Source organism: Scardinius erythrophthalmus (assembly GCF_964197995.2).
Source record: "Scardinius erythrophthalmus genome assembly, chromosome: 2".
In the NCBI taxonomy this organism is placed as follows: domain Eukaryota; kingdom Metazoa; phylum Chordata; class Actinopteri; order Cypriniformes; family Leuciscidae; genus Scardinius; species Scardinius erythrophthalmus.
This window is the reverse complement of record NC_138222.1, coordinates 4,264,609-4,286,072: the sequence shown is the minus strand read 5'-3', so window position 1 is coordinate 4,286,072 and position 21,464 is coordinate 4,264,609. Positions and strand designations below refer to the sequence as shown.

Genomic DNA, 21,464 nt, shown 5'->3' with positions numbered 1-21,464 from the left:
CAGTGCTTAACGTGAATACAAGAAGCAAATAATAAATACATAAATAATAGAGAAACTAAAAAGGAATTCACTAGTAGAAGAACCTCAATGAAGTGCTCATAGGTTCATGAGTGAATTCCTATATAAATACTGTCAGGGTGGATTATATGATTAAGTGCTGATATAGTTCCGCCTTGTGTGTAATATAAATACTAGCTAGCGTGATAGAATATGCCCATTACATTATAAATGCAATTAAAATGCTACATGACCATCTTTCAGCTTCTCACGAGTATGCCGGAGTTCGGAGTGGAATACTAGTGTATATTAAAACAGTATGCAATGCAATAGATGTTGCGTCCGATGATCTCTGCATTGTATGTTTTTAAATCGGCACATAACATCCCATTGAAATAATTAGGACTTTTAGCAGTTGCATTATCCTAATTTGTTCAATCTGATCAACTAATGAATCAAGAAAGAAACGACGGTCCCGTCATAACACTGAAAACCGGGTCAAGTCAAGCCCATTGCGTTACAGTACTGACTGTATACTGTACATTTTAGCTTAATGTACTTCATCCTTCATGTACAGTATTCCATGCATTCAGAAAATGTGCATACTGTGCACAGTAGAGCTGCACGATTAATCGTTAAAAGATCTTGATTCAAATGTCTATTAAACCTTTGACGGTATCCACACAGTATCATTATTTCTGTTTTACAATAATTAAAATTATCACAGATAAATGTTTATAGGTCGGATATAAACACTGATGCCGATGGTAGCGATCAAAATCAGTAACTTGACGCTTCAAATAAAAATTTTATCATTACATCGTTACACCAGTAGGTGGCGACAAGTGACCGTTAAAAAATGCGTTTGTCATTGAATCATTCATTCAAGAGATTCGTTCAAAAACACTGAATCATCCAGAAATGAAACAAGTGAGTGAGTCATTGAATCATTCACTCAACCCGATCAAAAATTAAAAAATTTATTAAATTTTTTATTTATAATTAACTGCATTCTAGTAAATTCCGTAATTTTTTTTAGTTGTCTATTCAGAATCGTGGGAGAATCGTAATCTCTATTTTAAACAAATAATTGTGAATATCAATTTATCCAGAATCATGCAGATCTAGTGCACAGTATACTACAAAAAATAGTGAGTATGGTAGTACGCTATTCCGAACATACCTTCGGTTTGCAAGAATCCAAACATGTCTTTCATGCCTGAGATTCATGTTGTTTTTACAAAACAGACAATCATTGTATTTGTAAACAGACTTGCTGAGTAATATGGCACTTGATGCAGCAAATTACTACATCAATCATTGGACACAACCATGCTGTATGTAATACTTTTTTATGGATGATCATCATGAATTACGTTTTCATGATAAACCATCCAAGATTATATCAATCGTACGTTTTAAAAATCCCAGTTTTGCAGACACTTTTTTTTTTTTGGCCTGGGAAAACCTGAAAAAATGGTTTGGTGGATTGTAAATGGTGTCCGATCCAGATCTTCATGGAATGAGCTCTTGAAGCTCCGCGTCACTCAGTTCATTCACTGTGACGATGTGGTCGAGGTGTTGAAGATAGCGCTCTTCATCCTGCATGAAGTGAGGAATCCTGGTTCTCTTTAGTACGGCCAAATGCCGAAGTCTCTCCACGTCTTCATAGGAAACCTAAAAACAGGAATTACAGAAAGTGGTATGTGTACACATTCTTAAAGGGATAGTTGGAGTATTGCATTAAAACAGTTAGCATTAATAGGACCTGCCTTTCCGAGAGCGGTTAATATCTTAAAATCAATGTTCCTCCTGTGGCGTAAAATCCTTAAAATTCCATCAAGGTAGACTTGATCTTTACTAAAGCAACCTGTACACACACATATGCAAAAACATATTAGTTACAAATATAGAGAGGCAATATGAAACCAGAGAGTAAAGTTTGACACACACACACAAAAATGTTTTGCATGTTTTTGCTAACATGTTTCTAGCATGGTTTATTACATTGCTACCATGTTTTTAACATGTTACAGCACAATGCTAACATGTCTAACATGTTGATAACATGCTGCTAATGGATAGATAGATAGATAGATAGATAGATAGATAGATAGATAGATAGATAGATAGATAGATAGATAGATAGATAGATAGATAGATAGATAGATAGATAGATAGATGGAACAATAGATGGAACAATAGATGGAACAATAGATGGAACAATAGATAGAACAATAGATAGATAGATAGATAGATAGATAGATAGATAGATAGATAGATAGATAGATGGAACAATAGATGGAACGATAGATGGAACGATAGATGGAACAATAGATGGAACAATAGATAGATAGATAGATAGATAGATAGATAGATAGATAGATAGATAGATAGATAGATAGATAGATAGATAGATGGAACAATAGATAGATAGATAGATAGATAGATAGATAGATAGATGGAACGATAGATAGATAGATAGATAGATAGATAGATAGATAGATAGATAGATAGATAGATAGATAGATAGATAGATAGATAGATAGATAAATAGATGGAACAATAGATGGAACAATAGATGGAACAATAGATGGAACAATAGATGGAAGAATAGATAGATAGATAGATAGACAGATAGACCGATCGATAGATAGATAGATAGATAGATAGATAGATAGATAGATAGATAGATAGATAGAGACCGATCAATAGATAGATAGATTAGATAGATAGATAGATAGATAGATAGATAGATAGATAGATAGATAGATAGATAGATAGATAGATAGATAGATAGATAGATAGATAGATAGACCGATCGATAGATAGACCGATCGATAGATAGATAGATTAGATAGATAGATAGATAGATAGATAGATAGATAGATAGATAGATAGATAGATAGATAGATAGATAGACCGATCGATAGATAGATAGACCGATCGATAGATAGATAGATTAGATAGATTAGATAGATAGATAGATAGATAGATAGATAGATAGATAGATAGATAGATAGATAGACCGATCGATAGATAGATAGACAGATCGATAGATAGATAGATAGATAGATAGATAGATAGATAGATAGATAGATAGATAGATAGATAGATAGATAGATAGATAGATAGATAGATGGAACGATAGATAGATAGATAGATAGATAGATAGATGGATAGATAGATAGATAGATAGATAGATAGATAGATAGATAGATAGATAGATAGATAGATGGAACGATAGATAGATAGATAGATAGATAGATGGAACGATAGATAGATAGATAGATAGATAGATAGATAGATAGATAGATAGATAGATAGATAGATAGATAGATAGATAGATAGATAGATAGATAGATGGAACGATAGATAGATAGATGGAACGATAGATAGATAGATGGAACAATAGATAGATAGATGGAACAATAGATAGATAGATGGAACAATAGATAGATAGATAGATAGATAGATAGATAGACAGACCTATAGAAAGATAGACCTATAGATGGATGGATGGATAGACAGTAGACTAGAATAGTAATAAAAAGCTTAAATAGTAGATCATAATGTTTGCTTTCTCGAGCAATAATCTTGCATTTCACACATCTCTCCTCAGTTCTATTCTTGGCGATTATCTCACCTGGTTTTGAGGTATCAGTCTGTCCTCGTTTGGCGCGCAGGCAGTATTCCCAGCGAACAGCGGGATCTTGGACGAAGCGAGCGATGTGTCTGAACAGTTGGCTGAAGCTCATGCTAGTGGCGTGATGTACAGTGTAGTACAGCAGCGCGGCGCGCCACAAGAAGGGCTGTTTCCGTAGCAACACACTGTGGAGACTCGCGAGACCCTCTTCGGTGGGATTCGCAGGTTTCAGGCCAAACTGCTTTCTCCCGACAGAAGTGGCCCACGGCTGCAAGCTGTTATTCACACCCCGCAAGTAATGTGTGCCTGCGAGGGAAAGGCATTCAATCGCTGGACCACGAAACCAGTCACAAGGGTATATTTCTTTAAATTGAGATTTATACATCATCTGAAAGCTGAATAAATAAGCTTTCCATTGATGTATGGTTTGTTAGGATAGGACAATATTTGGCCAAGATATGAAAATCTGGAATCTGAGGATGCAAAAAAATCAAAACATTGAGAAAATCTCCTTTAAAGTCCATTTATGTTGACGATTGTGCTGCATTCACTCACAAAAATAAATGTTTTATATATTGACGGTAGGAATTTTACAAAATATCTTCATGGAACATGATCTTTACTTAATATCCTCATGATTTTTGGCATAAAAGAAAAATCAATAATTTTGACCCATTCAATGTATTGTTGGCTATTGCCACAGATATACCCGTGCGACTCGAGACTGGTTTTGAGGTCCAGGGTCACATGTGATTAACACTGAAAAATGATCAATTACCAACTAGATCCTACTAGAAGAAAGTCAATACAATATTACAAAACAACAACAAAATAAAGTGTTTTAGTCAGTCCAAACCAGCTGTGACCCAACAGAAGCAAGCGTTGTCCGTCTAGACCGAAGGCTGAAATGCTGCGCAACGTGACAAAATGAAGCCGATTATAACTGATATTTCATATACTATATATTGCTGCTGTTATGGAGAATTATTGTTGGTCAAAACTTGGAAATGAATTGAGTTTTAGCACTTCTGCTTCCAATGAGCCAAAGCAGTGTGAATTTTGACAGCAAGTTTTGATTTACTTTTCGTCATATTTCAGTAATCTGAATTGCTCTAGTTTTAGTCTAGTTTTAGTCGAATGGGTTCGGTTAAATTGTAATGTAAACTTATTATATACTCCGGGAGAAAACATCTATTAACCTGTTAATATGAATGATAAGGAACATGCAATGAAGACAGATTTAGCCTAACTCCTGTGACATATAACATGTCATTATTTATCTTAAAATTAAATAAAGCCACTTCCCATAAAGAAACAAAAACATGGTCTTCTTTTTAATTAATGATATATGTATTCTTTATGACAACTTGCATACAACATTATTCATTCTTTCAAGCAGACATATTTATTTGCATACATTTCCAATAGATTAATTCTTATTAAAGCTGTTAAAAATATTTAGTCAAGAGCATTAAGTGATTTTCTCTTTTATTGTTGTTTGATTAACATTAATGACGATCATTTTCTAATTCTTAATTTGTCCTTGTGTCTGCTGTATGTTTTGTAGCACGCCTCAAAACTGCGCATCTAATGATGATGACCTTGCTTAATCAACCATCGATAAGTTTTATCAATTAAATTATGAATCAATCGCCGATTAATCGTTAGCATCCCTAGTTAAAGCAACACCAAAGATCTTTTCCTCTTCGGTCCCCCTACAGGTTAGAAGCGGAATTGTCCATTACCGCTGTCGTAAATAATTTAGTCTACCGTCGCACGCTCGCTGTTTATCCTTTAGAATGAACGATGTCCACAGACAAGGTAGAGTATGTTACATGATTTTATGAAAGTATGATGTATTGCGACATCAGTAACGAAGAAAAACTAAATAATGACTATTGTAACGCTTGCCGTAAAGCAAGTAAAATTTGTAGTTTTCTTATGTCTCATTCGAACTACAGAAACGTGACCCGATCTGGCAAACTTGCATAGTGTGGTCATTTGGGCCGCAAAGTGAATGCAGAAGTGCCTTTCACCCTGTTACGACTTGATGAACCACTGAAACCATTTTGGAAACATTATTTTAAGGTAAAAAATAATCTTTAGTGTTGCTTTAAAGGTATGCGACCGCGGTGTAGTTTGTTTATAGCCTACGTTTATCTGTTTACTTCTGGCGACTGAATTTAGGCTTCAAAATGTATAAATGTTGTGTTCATATGTGAAGATTATCATGATGAACAAAACATGTAAGAATATTTTCTGTTGCAATAATCCAAAAGCCAGTCGAAAAACCCAATTAGGATTTTGTCAAGGGACCCAAGATCATGCTAAATTCTGTGTTGGCCGACAAAAATACACCATGTGTATTAATTATGCTCTTAATTATGTCAATCAGGATTTTCGATCAAGTAGATTCCACTTGTTATGTTTACATGCACAACTTTTGTTTCAATCGGGCTGAATTCATTCTGATTGATGAATCTGAATGTAGTGTTTACATGAACGCTAAACGTGATCGGGTGGGTGTGCGCGTTTATGTCACAAGATTCAAATCGGGATATGTTTTTTGACATGCGCACACTGCACGAATATACAGAGTTCCCTGCTGTTTGTGCATAATAACTATTCTCCTACATTGGTTCTTTATTTGTTTTAAACAGCAGACTTAATACTTATCCATTTCTGGTCATAATTTGGATACTATGAGCGTTGTGCCGCTGCTTATATTTATCACGCAGTAAAAATGCCCAAAACCAGTCGTCTGTGGATGAGAATCCGAAACAAGGACTGGTGGGACGTTGTCCTGCTCCACTTCACAGTCTCTGAGGGAAATGAGAATTTTCCCGAATGACGGGATACTAATTAATATGACACCAGAGCCCGTCTACGGAGAGCCTGGCCACTCCCTATTAAGCTCTATTGTACCGAATTTTGGTTGTAGTTCCACCAGAGCTCCACTGGGGGCGATCGCCCATGAGTGCAAAATGAATGGGAGTCTATGGAGCTAGACGGCTAAATTTGTCTCTTTCACCCGATTGCCGTTGAGAAATCTCAGATTTGATTGTAGGTTTTGCAAGTTCAACATGGGTTATAGGTCGAAAGTTGAATGAACAAGTACTTATGTCCTTTCGATTTCTTACAGGTTAAGTTGTTGTTGCCCATAACGCGCTAGCATTCTGCTAATGAACGCTGATTGGTCAGTGAAGGACTGATTATGACCAGAGATACCGCTTGATGGTCTTTTAAAACAACAAAACAAAAACTCTTCCAGCACGTGTGTTTTGCCTGTGTCAGCTGTGTTGTCGATGCCTCGAGAGAAAAGAAAGTGCAGAGCGCGAAAGCACCAAAGTGACTGAAGGATCGCCGTAAAGCAGTATCTCTGGTCGTACGATGTGTATGACGTCATTGACATTTTAAAAGACTTTTTAAAGCAAATAAGTGACTCTAAAAAAATCTAACACCCAGCAATGTGTAATTTCTTTGCATCTCCTTTCGAATACAACATTCAAATTACTAGACAAAAAAATATATCCTGAGAAAAGTGGATTTTGAGGGGTATAGCGCCATAGACCTCCATTCATTCTGTACTCGTCCTGTGAGCGCCCTCATATGGAGCCAGAGTGGAACTGCAACCAGTTCAGAAGCCGGAAGTTTACTGAGAGTGGAAGTTCTCCCCTTATAAGACATTCTCTGATGACACTTTATTCAACAGGAAGAATGGCTCGTTCCGTGCATCAAACGTCATTACGCTAGTTTAACGCCATTGCACATGCGCAGTCCTTTCAGTTTCGGTTTTCAATCCGATCAAGTGTTCACATGTTCTCTCGATCGGATTAGAAAAGGAATAAACCACCCCTTTCAATCCGATCGAAATATCGTTCGGATCGAACTCAATCTGATCGATTAAGGCGTTTACATGAAGGCTTTTCAGTCCGATTGAGCCGTCGATCCGATTACTAACGGATTATTTGGGTTGAATGTAAACTAGAGCTGCACGATATTAATGAAAAATGCGAAATGCGATAACTCATTCAATAATGCAATATTCTATATGTCATACGATAATGCTTAAAGTGTGTAAAATAAACTTAAATTATCTAAAAAATATATTTACAATTATATAACCTACATTCTTTTTGTGACAAGAAAACATCCCTACAGCTTCTGAAGATTTTCAGATTGATGACGCAACATTTGCTAAGAATTATGGATCTTGTCGTCAACGTCAAGCCGACCGATCTAATAATGTTTATGGATGACTGAATACATCAATGTTTTTATCATGACTGTGATATGAAGCAGTTCGGGATTGCTAAGAGACAGCCATCAGCTCCACACGCGACGCGAGTCCGCGGATATAAAACGAATATGGACAATTCATTCTACCGAACTACACGCAGAATTACTACTCACAGGTCAGTTTATTAGTTATTAGAACCATTAGTTTATTAAACTTGTGAGGTAACGCAGCGCTGTTTCACTTGGTCTAACATTACACTATCACACTAAACTGCATTTGAATGTGTTGAAATGTACGTGTTAGTTTGTCTGTATGAGACTAGCAGTAAGCTAGATCAACATTAGAATAACATACAGATCATATTCTGACATTTTATCATTGTTGAACTATATAACATTGATTAGTTTTATGTAAATGTGCTCACCTGTTTAATAAAGTACATGTAGGAGCGGTCGAAGTCTCGGACGTGGAGCTCTCGTTTATATACTGTCTATGGGAGCTCTCGGCATCTCGAAAACACCGCGCTGATATTGATTCTCGTTTTAGTTCTCCTTTTTTTATCCAAAGTCTGCTTGCCATGGTCCATAATGTTTGAACGAAACAACAACAGCATGCAAATAGACATTGCGAACTACAAAGTTGTCCGCGTCAGTCGCTTTGGTTACTATCAGAGGGCTCTGGTTCATAGCTCTGGTTGCCATGGCAGCACGAGCGGAAACCAGGGACAACGCGGATATGACGCCATTGGCAGCGACAAAACGGAAATAAAGAAACGGGACGTTTCTCAAATTAAATTACAAATTTCTCCTGGTTTGAAAGTTTTTGGAAACATTCGGGATAATGTAAGTACACAACTAAAAAAAATATATAACATAGATATAGTGATTTTTGCTATTTTTAAAGCAAAAAAGTTACATATTGTGCCTTTAACATCAGTGTAAACCACGGGGTTCAGGTTATCCTACATTAGGGTTATTTAACAACAGAAACTGAATAATCAAATGTAATAATAAAACACTGCTTAGTTTTTCACTGTATGAATTAAATATATCCTGATTCTTATTAAAGCTATAAAAGTTATTCAGCCAAGAGCAGCGAGTGATTTTCTCTTTGTCTTTTGCTCATGACCCCAGTCGTTGCGATATGCATTTGTGATATTTTGATAATTTCAATATATTGTGCAGCCCTAATGTAAACGTAGCCAATGTGGTCGGGACTACCTAGAATGAAATGACTGACAACATGTCCTGTTGTTCGTCACAGTCAGACTGGTTAGGACATGACTTTCACAGTCAGTTTAGGTTAAAGTTCATACCAATCTCATGTCTAAGCATGCCCTCAAGCCAGTGCTGGCGAGCTCCTGACAAGTTAATAGTTAGTGTTGGTCGACAACTCTCCACCATCATCACCGCCTGGGACAGAAGCTCATCGGAGAGACTTACAACCACCTGTGGACAGAATCTGACATTACTATTCCTGTTATTTGGCAGGACACTAATACACAAGCACGTATTCTCAAATGATATCCACACACCTCACCGACACAGCCCTCCTTCTGTAGGTACTTGCGTGTGGCGGCCCAAACTTGACTCTTTGGTAGCAAGTTTCCCCCTGTGACCTCTTCGAAGTTTTCATAGGTCTCATACTTCCTCAACACACACTCCATAATCCCAACTGCCTAGAAAAAGGCATGAGGTAAGACCAATGGCAATAGTTTAAAGACTCTACCAGCATTATGGCTGCGTTCCAAAACCTAGCAAGCTGCCAACATATGCAACATTTTAAGACATAATTGACCCTTCGCTAAGCCCCGCCCTCCTTAGTTACTGTTGCTACGCCTGTCAAGCTTTTGCGCCTGGCACGTCTATTACAGTATGTATGCACTGGTTTCAGACATTCCCAAGGAGATAATTAGTAATTTTTGGCGAACAGGTGAAATATATGAGAGAGCAAGACTGCAGTATGCATTCGAGGGCTATATCCACGACATAATATGCAAATGATTAGAGAATAATTTCATCAAAATTGAAGCTAAAGCCTATAACGCTAGGTCCCAGCGCAAGCAGCAGCCGCCTCATACGCTGATCATTCAAATGGGAAACACACAAATTGAGGAACAGCTGTTCATGCACAGCCGGGTAAGTGAAATTTGAAAATATTCTAATATTTATAAATCAAACAGCTTATACATAAGTATTGCGGAATAAACACAAGACATTAGCCTGACCACTTTGCAATGATAACATTCTCCCGCTTATATTTTTAGTGCGCCAGGCTAACTTACTGCTCACACGTCGTGGGTCACATAAGTGACTACTGTTATGAACTGATTAAGTTTGCATACCAAACTTTTCCTTGCAGATCTCCGGCAAGCCCCCTAATTTTCCCTCCTTTTACTAACTACCTTTTACTTTTACTAGAACTTACACCGGGAGAGTCGCGATCGGATTGGGGTACTATAGTTTGGCCGTCGATTAACAAAATGCTGAAATATATTTTTAAGTAACGTTTTAAGTAACCGTCTTGCCTTTAATCACACTACTTGATCCACGAGCTGGACAATAACTTTATTCTAGAGCTGCTATAAAGCCAAAACACTTTACTTTTAATTTCCTATTATCAATGTAAAGCTGCTTTGGAACAATCTACATTGTTAAAAGCGCTATATAAATGAAGATGACGCCCGGCATTTCTCCCCTTGGGTTTTAGGTTCGGGAAGGGAACAAAATCCACCACCCCGCCCAAACTTTTAGGATACCGGGTATCAGATTTGCACAATCCATACGCCACAACGCTTCGGCATGTTTCCCTCGCTTGAAAGCTTGCCAGACCTCCCGCGCCTAGTTACGGTTGCTAAGCCACGATTGGCCTGTGGCGGTTTTCGGGCGTGGCTTAATGAAGGGTCAATTGCGTTTAGAAGAAGAAACGCATTCTTTTGAACGGTAAATTAAATTTAGAAAATTTTGAAAAAAATAAATACATTTGAACGGGACGCAATTGCTGTTAATTTACAACCGATTTTCACCACTAAACTACTGTATTATTTATGCATTATGGTTTTGTACTGTTGCTGGCAATGCATTGTGGGCTAGTCTAGTACATTCGAAGAAATATGAAAGCAGATCACCAAAATTAAACAGCATATAAATCAAAACTGCCTAATGTTACTGAATGAAATGTCAACCCAGGACGAGCTACAGGACTGTGAAGCTTTAGGGGTGTTGATGGACTCGATCGACTGCATCTGTGTTTTGATTGCATTTGAATCTGAACTTTTTTCATGAAACTTGCATTCAAATGTTGATAAAAACAGAATGCATGAAGCTAGAATAAAAGCAGAGGATCTATTCTATCTTCTGACAGCCATTTGGCGGCCATGAAACTTTTGTGAAAATTATCAAAAATGCTGGCGGGGACAGAGTTAATTTCCATTTTGGGGTTACCTTTTTGACCCAGGGCTGTGTAACCAAAATTAACCAAATCGGTTTATCTTTAATCCACCTTTTTTTTTTTTTCAGAGTGTATTGTAAATTGAAATAATTTCATTGTCCACAGTCCGACAAGTTGTATAGTGAATCTAGTGATGTATGAAACTCATGTGACCAACTTGAGCAAAATCTGGGAACATTTTCATCTTCACGCAAAACTCCCAAACACACATGGATTCCTATTGAAATGAATGGCGCATTAGAAGGCAATTGACCCTTCGCTAAGCCACGCCCAAAAACCGCCACAGGCCAATCGTGACTTAGCAACCGTAACTAGGCGCGGGAGGTCTGGCAAGCTTTCGAGCGAGGGAAACATGCCGAAGCGTTGTGCTTATGCAAATCTGATACCCGGTATCCTAAAAGTTTGGGGGGGCGGGGGGAGGGGTGGTGGTGGAATTTTTTCCCTTCCCGAAACCTAAAACCCAAGGGGAGGAATGCCTGGCGTGGATCAAGCAGTGTGGGACGCCCCATTCACAACTAAATGTCGACAGGATTAACAAAAACACCTACGTTTGCTCCACAACGTGTGAGCGGTAGCCTGGCGCGCTAAAAATATAAGCGGGAGAATGTTATCATTGCAAAGTCGTCAGGCTAATGTCCTGTGTTTATTCCACAAGATTTATGGATAAGCTGTTTGATTTATAATTATTACATTATTTTCAAATTTCACTTCCCCTGCTGTGCATGAACAGCTGTTCCTCAATTTGTGTGTTTCCCATTTGAATAGTCATCGTATGAGGCGGCTGCTGCTTGCGCTGGGACCTATAGACTTTAGCTTCAACTTTGATTAAATTATTCTCTAATCGGTTGTATATTATGTCGTGGATATATCCTTCACACGCATACTGCAGTCCCTTTTGTCTTGCTCTCGCAGATATTTCACCTGTTCCCCCAAAATGACTAATTATCTCCTTGGGAATGTCTGACACCGGTGCATACACACTGTAATAGACGTGCCAGGCGCGAAAGCTTGTCAGGCGTAGCAACAGTAACTAAGGAGGGCGGGGCTTAGCTTTTCGGGTCAATTGCTTAAGGAGGCAGTTCACAGTAAGGCGGCTCACTAGTTTTTGGAACAGATACCAATTAGTGTTATTTAGACTTAAAATATATACCTGGGACAGAAAGAGACCAGAGCCTTCTCTGTACTTCTCCAAAACACTGATGGGCTCTGGAGGGGCATATTCAAACTGAGGCTCATACTGATAGTCAGACTGAAAAAAGGTCTGACGCTCCTGTTCCAGGTTTGTGGGACGAAGAGCCACAAGGAGACACGGCCCACGAGGTGTTGAAGGCGAAGGAAGGGGTCCGATACCCCTGGCAATATGTGGCAAAGAGGTCGCAGGTCTCATTTGACCCCTGCCAGAACGCAAAGGCATCGTGGAGCTCACCGTACATGTGCTCTCACTCCGTCGAAGCCAGTTTCCCGGCCCTAAACTAAGACTTGTCAGGCTTCGCGTGGGTGGAGAAGGGCCACCGCTTCGCCACGGTGGTTGAATCACCTTCCTAACTGGCTGCGCTGCTCTAATTCGCTGTGGTTTTATTTCCAGACTAAGAGGCCTTCGACACGGTGGCTGTTTGGAAGGTTCCCCAGTTTCTCCTTTATTTCCACCGTCCGTCTTCTGGAGCCTTCGCTGAACCTGGGAGCCGCCGTCCCAAGAGGTACAAGGCTGCGTGTGTGGCCCATTGTGGGTCGATTTGTCTCTTTGGGTGATGCTGCCGGTCCTGGCTCGGACTGGTTTGGGTTTCTCCGTGCTGGGCTCTGGTTCTAACATCTCTGAGGCATTGTTTGCGAGCCCTCCTCCTCCATTAGCCTGCTCCATGCAGTTCTCCCCCAGATCCAGCACCATCGCTACATCCACGCCTCCGTCCAGCAATGCTGCACACCTGAAGAAGAAAACATACCTCCATTTTCTGATTTAACAGCATCAAGCCTGCAATATAAAAAAACAATGGGTTGTTTCATCCCATGTTTGGGTCAAATTTGGACAAACCCAACCATTGGGTTTAAAAATGTAAAGCAATTGTCCATATTTGACCCAAGCATGAGTTGAAACAACCCAGCATTTTTTAGAGTGCAGACACTGAGCGGGACAAGCCCCACCCCTAATATACACAACTGCCAAATTTTCTATGTATTGTTTTCATTATGATCACCACTTTAATGAGATCACTAGCAGATTTAACACAGCAATTACCATAAAATGACCAGAATGAAGAGAAAAACATACCTCCACTTTCTGATTCAACAGTTTCAAGGCTGCAATCTAAAAAATGCTGGGTTTTTTAACCCATGTTTGGGTCAAATTTGTACAAACCCAACCAGTGGGTTTAAAAATAGTCCAATTGTCCATATTTGACCCAAACATGAGTTAAAACAACCCAGCATTTACATTGAGCGGGCCAAGCCCCTATTGTCCATATTTGACCCAAACATGAGTTGAAACAACCCAGCATTTTTTAGAGTGGACATTGAGCGGGCCAAGCCCCTATTGTCCATATTTGACCCAAACATGAGTTAAAACAATCCAGCATTTACATTGAGTGGGCCAAGCAAGCCCCTATTGTCCATATTTGACCCAAACATGAGTTGAAACAACCCAGCATCTCGCTCAATATCTGCACTCTAAAAAATGCTGGGTTGTTTTAACTCATGTTTGGGTCAAATATGGACAAACCCAACCAGTGGGTTTAAAAATAGTCCAATTGTCCATATTTGACCCAAACATTAGTTAAAACAACCCAGCATTTACATTGAGCAGGCCAAGCCCCTATTGTCCATATTTGACCCAAACATCAGTTGAAACAACCCAGCATTTTTTAGAGTGTAGACATTGAGCGGGCCGAGCCCCTATTGTCCAAATTTGACCCAAACAAGAGTTAAAACAACCCAGCATTTACATTGAGCGGGCCAAGCCCCTATTGTCCATATTTGACCCAAACATGAGTTAAAACAACCCAGCATTTACATTGAGCGGGCCAAGCCCCTATTGTCCATATTTGACCCAAACATGAGTTGAAACAACCCAGCATTTTTTAGAGTGCAGACATTGAGCGGGCCAAGCCCCTATTGTCCATATTTGACCCAAACATGAGTTAAAACAACCCAGCATTTACATTGAGTGGGCCAAGCCCCTATTGTCCATATTTGACCCAAACATGAGTTGAAACAACCCAGCATCTCGCTCAATATCTGCACTCTAAAAAAATGCTGGGTTGTTTTAACTCATGTTTGGGTCAAATATGGACAAACCCAACCAGTGGGTTTAAAAATAGTCCAATTGTCCATATTTGACCCAAACATGAGTTAAAACAACCCAGCATTTACATAGAGCGGGCCAAGCCCCTATTGTCCATATTTGACCCAAACATGAGTTGAAACAACCCAGCATTTTTTAGAGTGTAGACATTGAGCGGGCCGAGCCCCTATTGTCCAAATTTGACCCAAACAAGAGTTAAAACAACCCAGCATTTACATTGAGCGGGCCAAGCCCCTATTGTCCATATTTGACCCAAACATGAGTTAAACAACCCAGCATTTACATTGAGCGGGCCAAGCCCCTATTGTCCATATTTGACCCAAACATGAGTTTAAACAACCCAGCATTTTTTAGAGTGCAGACATTGAGCGGGCCAAGCCCCTATTGTCCATATTTGACCCAAACATGAGTTAAAACAACCCAGCATTTACATTGAGTGGGCCAAGCCCCTATTGTCCATATTTGACCCAAACATGAGTTGAAACAACCCAGCATCTCGCTCAATATCTGCACTCTAAAAAAATGCTGGGTTGTTTTAACTCATATTTGGGTCAAATATGGACAAACCCAACCAGTGGGTTTAAAAATAGTCCAATTGTCCATATTTGACCCAAAAATGAGTTAAAACAACCCAGCATTTACATTGAGCGGGCCAAACCCCTATTGTCCATATTTGACCCAAACATGAGTTGAAACAACCCAGCATTTTTTAGAGTGTAGACATTGAGCGGGCCGAGCCCCTATTGTCCATATTTGACCCAAACAAGAGTTAAAACAACCCAGCATTTACATTGAGCGGGCCAAGCCCCTATTGTCCATATTTGACCCAAACATGAGTTAAAACAACCCAGCATTTACATTGAGTGGGCCAAGCCCCTATTGTCCATATTTGACCCAAACATAAGTTGAAACAACCCAGCATCTCGCTCAATATCTGCACTCTAAAAAATGCTGGGTTGTTTTAACTCATGTTTGGGTCAAATTTGGACAAACCCAACCATTGGGTTTAAAAATGTAAAGCAATTGTCCATATTTGACCCAAGCATGAGTTAAAACAACCCAGCAATTTTAGAGTGCAGACACTGAGCGGGACAAGCCCCACCCCTAATATACACAACTGCCAAATTTTCTATGTATTGTTATCATTACGATCACCACTTTAATGAGATCATTATCCCCTTTCACACAGCAATTACCATAAAATGAACAGAATGACTGGTAAATACACAAACATGCCGTTCACACAAGCAACAGCATTCTGGCTTTTTACCGTTAAGAGTAGGGTATCAAGTTCGATACTTTTTAGGCACCCTGACAAGTTAATCTCATCAATGTCAGAGAGCCAATGAGCATGCAGCGTGATTGGCTGTGGCGAGGCATCGAGGAAAAACACTATTTTACACCCAGAAACGTGTCTCACACGTAAGCGTCCCAAACCCCATAGATGGAAAAGATCAAAAGTGTGGCTACATTTCACCAGGCTCGATGCCAACAGCGCGATGCAATATTTGCGACAAGATAATTGCTGCCAAGACTGCACGGAATAACCTTAAAGGTGCATTGTGTAATATTTAGGAGGATCTATTGAAAGAAATCCAATATAATATACATTTTGCGCTGACATGTTTCTACAGAAGCCTTAAACGGACAAACTACTGCAGAGCGCGTTTTGTCACTATGATGTTCTTTATGCAAAGAAGCGAGCTAAAGTCAGCGAATAAGAACAATGATGAACAAGTAACAATAATATTTGCAATAACATATCGTTTTACTGAATAATTAAGTAAACATTATTTCTTCATTTATCTCGGTAAAGAAACCTCATTGCTAAACTGGCTACTGTCTCAGACAACGACATCACTTCCTGTCGGCCACCGTAACTTCTGTTGGTTGCACTTCGCAACCTCACCACTAGATGGCACTAAAAATCACACACTGCACCTTTAAGACCAGAAAGTTGCTCTGTCCTCGACTGCAAGAAGAACTGGAGCGCGTCACAAGTGAACCGAAACTCAGCGTATAGGATACTTGCCTGACAGACATGAGAAACAGGGCTATAGAAAGCTTGAAATGTCTACTTTTAAACGAATCAATTCAAATCGAAAACAAATACGCTCTGATTATGTAATCCAAAGGTGTGTGTTCCTTCACTTTACTGCGAAGGGTCTATTGTTTCTGCCTAAATTAATAGGGGTGAGTCGGGCAACTAACACTGGATAGTTGTAACACAAACGTTTTAAAACTTTTCACACATGTCAGCATGACGAAACTTAGTGTATTTACTAGTTGCCATATCAACACTATATAGAGAAAAAAAATAAAAAAATCTTTGGAAGATATCACTTAAAGGGATAGTTCAGGATTTTAGACATGAATCTCTATAGCTTCCCCATAAGCAGTGTGGTGCATTGACCATGACTTACCCCCGACAGCGTCCTGTGAGCCGAGCTCCGGTCCAGTTTTGGTCAAGATGAAATTAGTCCGGCAAGTTTGCTGGGGTCACGGCAATAAAGCTTTTTTCTTCTCAAATCAATATGTGTTCAAAAGAGTGATATATCCAGCCAGCTGGGAGCCGCGTACGTGTCACTTTGTTTACAGCTCGTAAAGAGAACGATAGTCGCCTCAGAGCAACATCTGCCACAGGAAATCTTTGAAATGTGTGAGGAGAAAGCGCCACATCTTTGTTTGTACAGTCCGGATAGTCACAAGTCCGCACCATTTTCTACAAAGCTTGTACAAACTGATTGCTCTTGGTGAGTAGCTATGTTAGCTCGTTCGTGTAGCTGTTCTGAGCACGTAAACACTGCTGTAAACACTGCCGAACAACTGAAAAAGTGGTGTGCGCCTGCGCAGCTCGCAGCTGGCTGTAGGTAGCGGCAGCGCGCAGTGATATGACATGGGAGAAAATAGTGCCAAGCCATTACGAGGTCTGACCTCTCCATAGACAACGTTTTAGTGACGCAAATATATCACTCTTTTGAACACATATTGATTTGAGAAGAAAAAAGCTTTATTGCCGTGACCCCAGCAAACTTGCCGGACTAATTTCATCTTGACCAAAACTGGACCGGAGCTCGGCTCACAGGATGCTGTCGGGGGTAAGTCATGGTCAATGCACCACACTGCTTATGGGGAAGCTATAGAGATTCATGTCTAAAATCCTGAACTATCCCTTTAACATTTATTTAACCATAGCAAAAGTAAATTTCTTATTTTCTTCCTTGTTAATTTTTCATCTCTGTTTTTTGTGTTTATTTAAAATTAGATATTAGAAATCTGATATTATTTTAATCTTATTATGTTAATGCTGATCTAACCAGCAGAAGACACTCGCCGGGTTTCACACTGCATTACAATGAGCCCCTGTTAGAACTATAATATTGTATTCTATTGTATTCTATTCTTTTATGAATTCTATTGAGAAACCATGAGAAAAAGGTGAATAAAGACCTAGAGTCAATGTTCAGAAATTATTTATCATTATTATGTTTTGAACTATGCTGTGTAGCTGTGTTTTGCGGTGTGTTTATCAAACTCCAAATGACTTTATTTTTAATTGTTAAAAAAAATGGCATTATTTTATATGAAAAAGTTAATAATTGTATTTTATTGAGAAAATATTTTAGTTCGTCTTGTGTATTTTTTTATTAGATCAGATAACATTTTAATTTGTCATATGATCATGTTATAATTTAACCCACCTATGGGGCATGTTGTCACATTTCACCTCCACTCTTTCGGGGTAAATCAAGAAACAAGGCTACGCTGATTTGATCAAAACCACATGATTTTACTAGACATGTGTGAAATTAATGTGGGGGGAAATAAATACTCTGAACCCTAAGGGAATTTACACAAACTAAGAAAGTCAAAAAGTGTTTCTTCGAACTGTACATTTCTGGACATTACTTGGACACAGTCACATCTGATAACATAATTACTCTGAATTGTAATGTAGAAACATGCATTTTCTGTATAGCCGCTTTGAAACGATGTGTTTTGTGAAAAGTGCTATACAAATAAATCTGAATTGAACTGAATATTTGATATTCTTGGTCTGTTTATTTTTAGGATGACAAAAAAACGTTAAAACTTCTTTAGGCTGTTCTGCCTCATCAAAGTCAAAATGATTGAGATAGCCAATCAAAGTGTAGTTTGATTTCAGCTACAAATCTTAATTAAACCTTGTGGGGGAACGTACGTACAACCCAATACAATAAATCAAAATAATCAACTAAACAATTACATATGCAGAAAGCACATGCTCTGTGCTCAAAATGAGCCTAAAATGCTAAATAAGAAGCCTAATAGTAAAGATCAATATCCAAAAGCACAAACATGAATAACATGTAAAAGATTTTTTGGTTACACTTAAGTACTGAGTAATATTAATGAACTACATGCACTTAATATAGTGTTAGGGTTTGGATTAGGGTGTGTTTATCATGTAATTATGCATAATTTATAGGCTAGTTATTACTACAGTAATGTAACGTGTAATAATGACACTAAAATAAAGTATTACACATTTTTTTAAAGTTGTAATTACGGGAAACAGTACAGTTTACCGTTTGTGGAAATAAAAGTGTTAAATACAATTAGATATTTAATACAATTAAATGTTGTTGTTTTTTTTCTATTAACTATTTTTTACAATGTGATTGTTGGTGACCTGTATTAAAACTAATTGAGTTAATACCAGTATCATAATAACTAATTGTAATAATTGTACAATAATTCATAATAACTTAATAATAATAACTTAATAATAATAAAGTTGTATTGTCCCTGTTATTTAACTCATAGATAATAACAATTGCTTATTAGAAACTTCAGAAATCTAAACAGCATTTGGCTGATTTTTATAATTATACATTGTTTTTTTTGTGCTTTTAAAAAAAACACAGCGCCATTTAAAGTACATTCAAAATGTTCAATAAAAACTGTACAAAAAAAACAGTGATCAGTTTAAAACATTGAGGGAAAAACCCTGGAGGAAAGTGAAAGATTGGAGCTAAAACAAATCCTTAAATCCCAGATAAAGTGAAATTAACAGTTTTTTCCCTAAATAAAAGTCTGATCTATCTCAGATCTACTGTTGGGACACCGTCTTGTTATTGGATAATTCAAATAAATTATAATGGGAACTTTTTATGCATTTTAAAATTCTGAGATTTTTATTTATTTATTTATTACATTTTTTTTTTCATTAGCACCGTTTATGTAAACAATACTGTGTTGTAAAAGGTCTCGTTTAGTGCATGATGGAAATAAAACAACAATAATAAAAGTATAACCTTGCGATAGAGATTCCTGTTTCTGGCTCATTTTAAAATGAAAACATCGATGGCTACAGCTTTGTCAGTGCATGACATCAACAGCTCTGACAATAACACTGTTTATCCACAGCGAAGGAGACATTTTTATAAAACAAATAAAGCAGTTTGTATATAAATAGACGCAACACGTACCGCGCAGCGCTTCTTTACAGGCAAACAAATAAAGTTCAGTTCATGTTGGACTTCCACCCATAATATCAGCGCTTCAACTTCAGTTCAGATATGGAGGAATAACGGTACAGGACGCCGGGAATACTGGGAGTTTGGGGTGGGATGGCTGGGATTGCGTTGCAGCAAATGACGCGCTGGCGCATCCGAATGACGTGTTCGCGTCGCGGTCAGTGTGCGTGAGCCTGTGACGTCAACGCGTAGGGGAGACTCGATCTGTCACCACACCGGGGCACCAAAGATTGTTGTTTAATTTGTGATTAATGACATTATATTATTGGCAAAATGCTTTAGACATAAATGTAGATTATTTAAATCTCCTCCTTTGTTTATTATAGTCAGAAATGAAATAAAATGCTTATCAGCTGCCAGAATCCAATAAAACCGTGTAATATGTTTGTATTTGATAATCGAATCTGTATTTTATAATCTAATTATTATTATTTAATTTGATGTATTATTATGTTTATTTTTTTTATTTTATTTTTCTTCTCTGTATAATTGACTGTTTATGCCGTTTTGTAGTATTCGTAAGTATTCAGATTTTGTATTCAATAATAAAAAAAGGTCCCATCGACCCTTCAATAAAAAGTCACCACACTGTGGCAAATTGTCAATAAAAGTGTCTCAAAGTAGATTTAGTTTACAACAGTGATTTATCTTTAAAATTTTGGTCTGATGTTAGTTCTTTTCTTTTTGCCCCGAGAAAGGTGAATTATAAATGATCTCTAAAAGATGTAGAAGCAAAATGTTGTGGTGAACTTCTACATCTTGCATGGTAAATATTACATCCATAAACAAAAATCTGCAAAACGCATACCTAAATGTAATTTATTCTTAATCGAGATGGAATCGCTAAAGTCGTTAAAGTTAATTAAAAATAAAAAGAATGAAATTTTGTTAAACTTTATGGAGAAATTCTTTATATTGTAATGTTAATATAACATGTTATACTATAACTATGTTAACTAAATTCTATGAATCTTGAATGTCTCAATAGGAAAAATCAATTTTAAATCAATGTTTTTTTTAGTCATTTGTTTCAATGAAAGAAAAAGAAAAAAAGTAGATTTAGTTTTTAAAGTCAGTTTAAAGACACACAAAAAGCTGTTGAACATTTCCACCGTTTTTGACCAAGAAAAAAACAGCTAATAAACAAGCCGGCTCAATAGCGGGGCATGTTGTCACAGTGGAAACCAGCTGGTTTAATGACAGTGATCTAACGTTATTTTAATCAATAATGAAACACAAAGAAATCAAAAACAGCATTGTTATTATTAACACAATTCAACCTTTCAGTTAAAATGTACCTTCATATTTAAAGTTGAC

At 37.9% G+C, this 21,464-nt stretch overlaps 2 protein-coding genes across 3 annotated transcripts in view; one reads left to right on the top strand and one right to left on the bottom strand.

Annotated features, from left to right (window-relative positions):
• csnk2a2a (casein kinase 2, alpha prime polypeptide a) overlaps window positions 1-13,049 on the top strand; it is a 29,147-nt gene extending 16,098 nt beyond the window's left edge. Inside the window, exon 12 of the mRNA XM_081359622.1 lies at window positions 12,919-13,049. The gene's annotated coding sequence lies outside the window, so the exon portion shown is untranslated. The remainder of the gene's footprint in view (window positions 1-12,918) is intronic.
• Window positions 1,398-20,233, bottom strand: kiaa0895l. Of its 2 annotated transcripts, XM_081359619.1 has the most exons (7): window positions 20,100-20,233; window positions 12,484-13,255; window positions 9,418-9,561; window positions 9,199-9,331; window positions 3,644-3,949; window positions 1,770-1,867; window positions 1,398-1,674 (listed from the first exon to the last, which is right to left on the bottom strand). In XM_081359619.1, the coding sequence occupies exons 2-7, from the start codon at window positions 13,216-13,218 to the stop codon at window positions 1,513-1,515; spliced, it is 1,578 nt and encodes a 525-aa protein (XP_081215745.1). In that variant the 5' UTR covers window positions 13,219-13,255; window positions 20,100-20,233; the 3' UTR covers window positions 1,398-1,512. The 2 variants fall into 2 exon arrangements, with proteins under 2 accessions (XP_081215745.1, XP_081215746.1); XM_081359620.1 differs by lacking the exon at window positions 20,100-20,233 and having other exon boundaries at window positions 12,484-13,346.
• Window positions 20,234-21,464: the final 1,231 nt, after the last annotated feature.

Excerpts from the sequence above, each read along its gene's own strand:
- kiaa0895l (XM_081359619.1), bottom strand. The coding sequence starts at position 13,218 with ATGGTGCTGGATCTGGGGGAGAACTGCATGGAGCAGGCTAATGGAGGA. Across the intron at positions 9,562-12,483 it reads CTGGTCTCTTTCTGTCCCAG|GCAGTTGGGATTATGGAGTG; the intron begins GTATATATTTTA and ends GCCTTTTTCTAG. Across the intron at positions 9,332-9,417 it reads AGGAGGGCTGTGTCGGTGAG|GTGGTTGTAAGTCTCTCCGA; the intron begins GTGTGTGGATAT and ends TTCTGTCCACAG.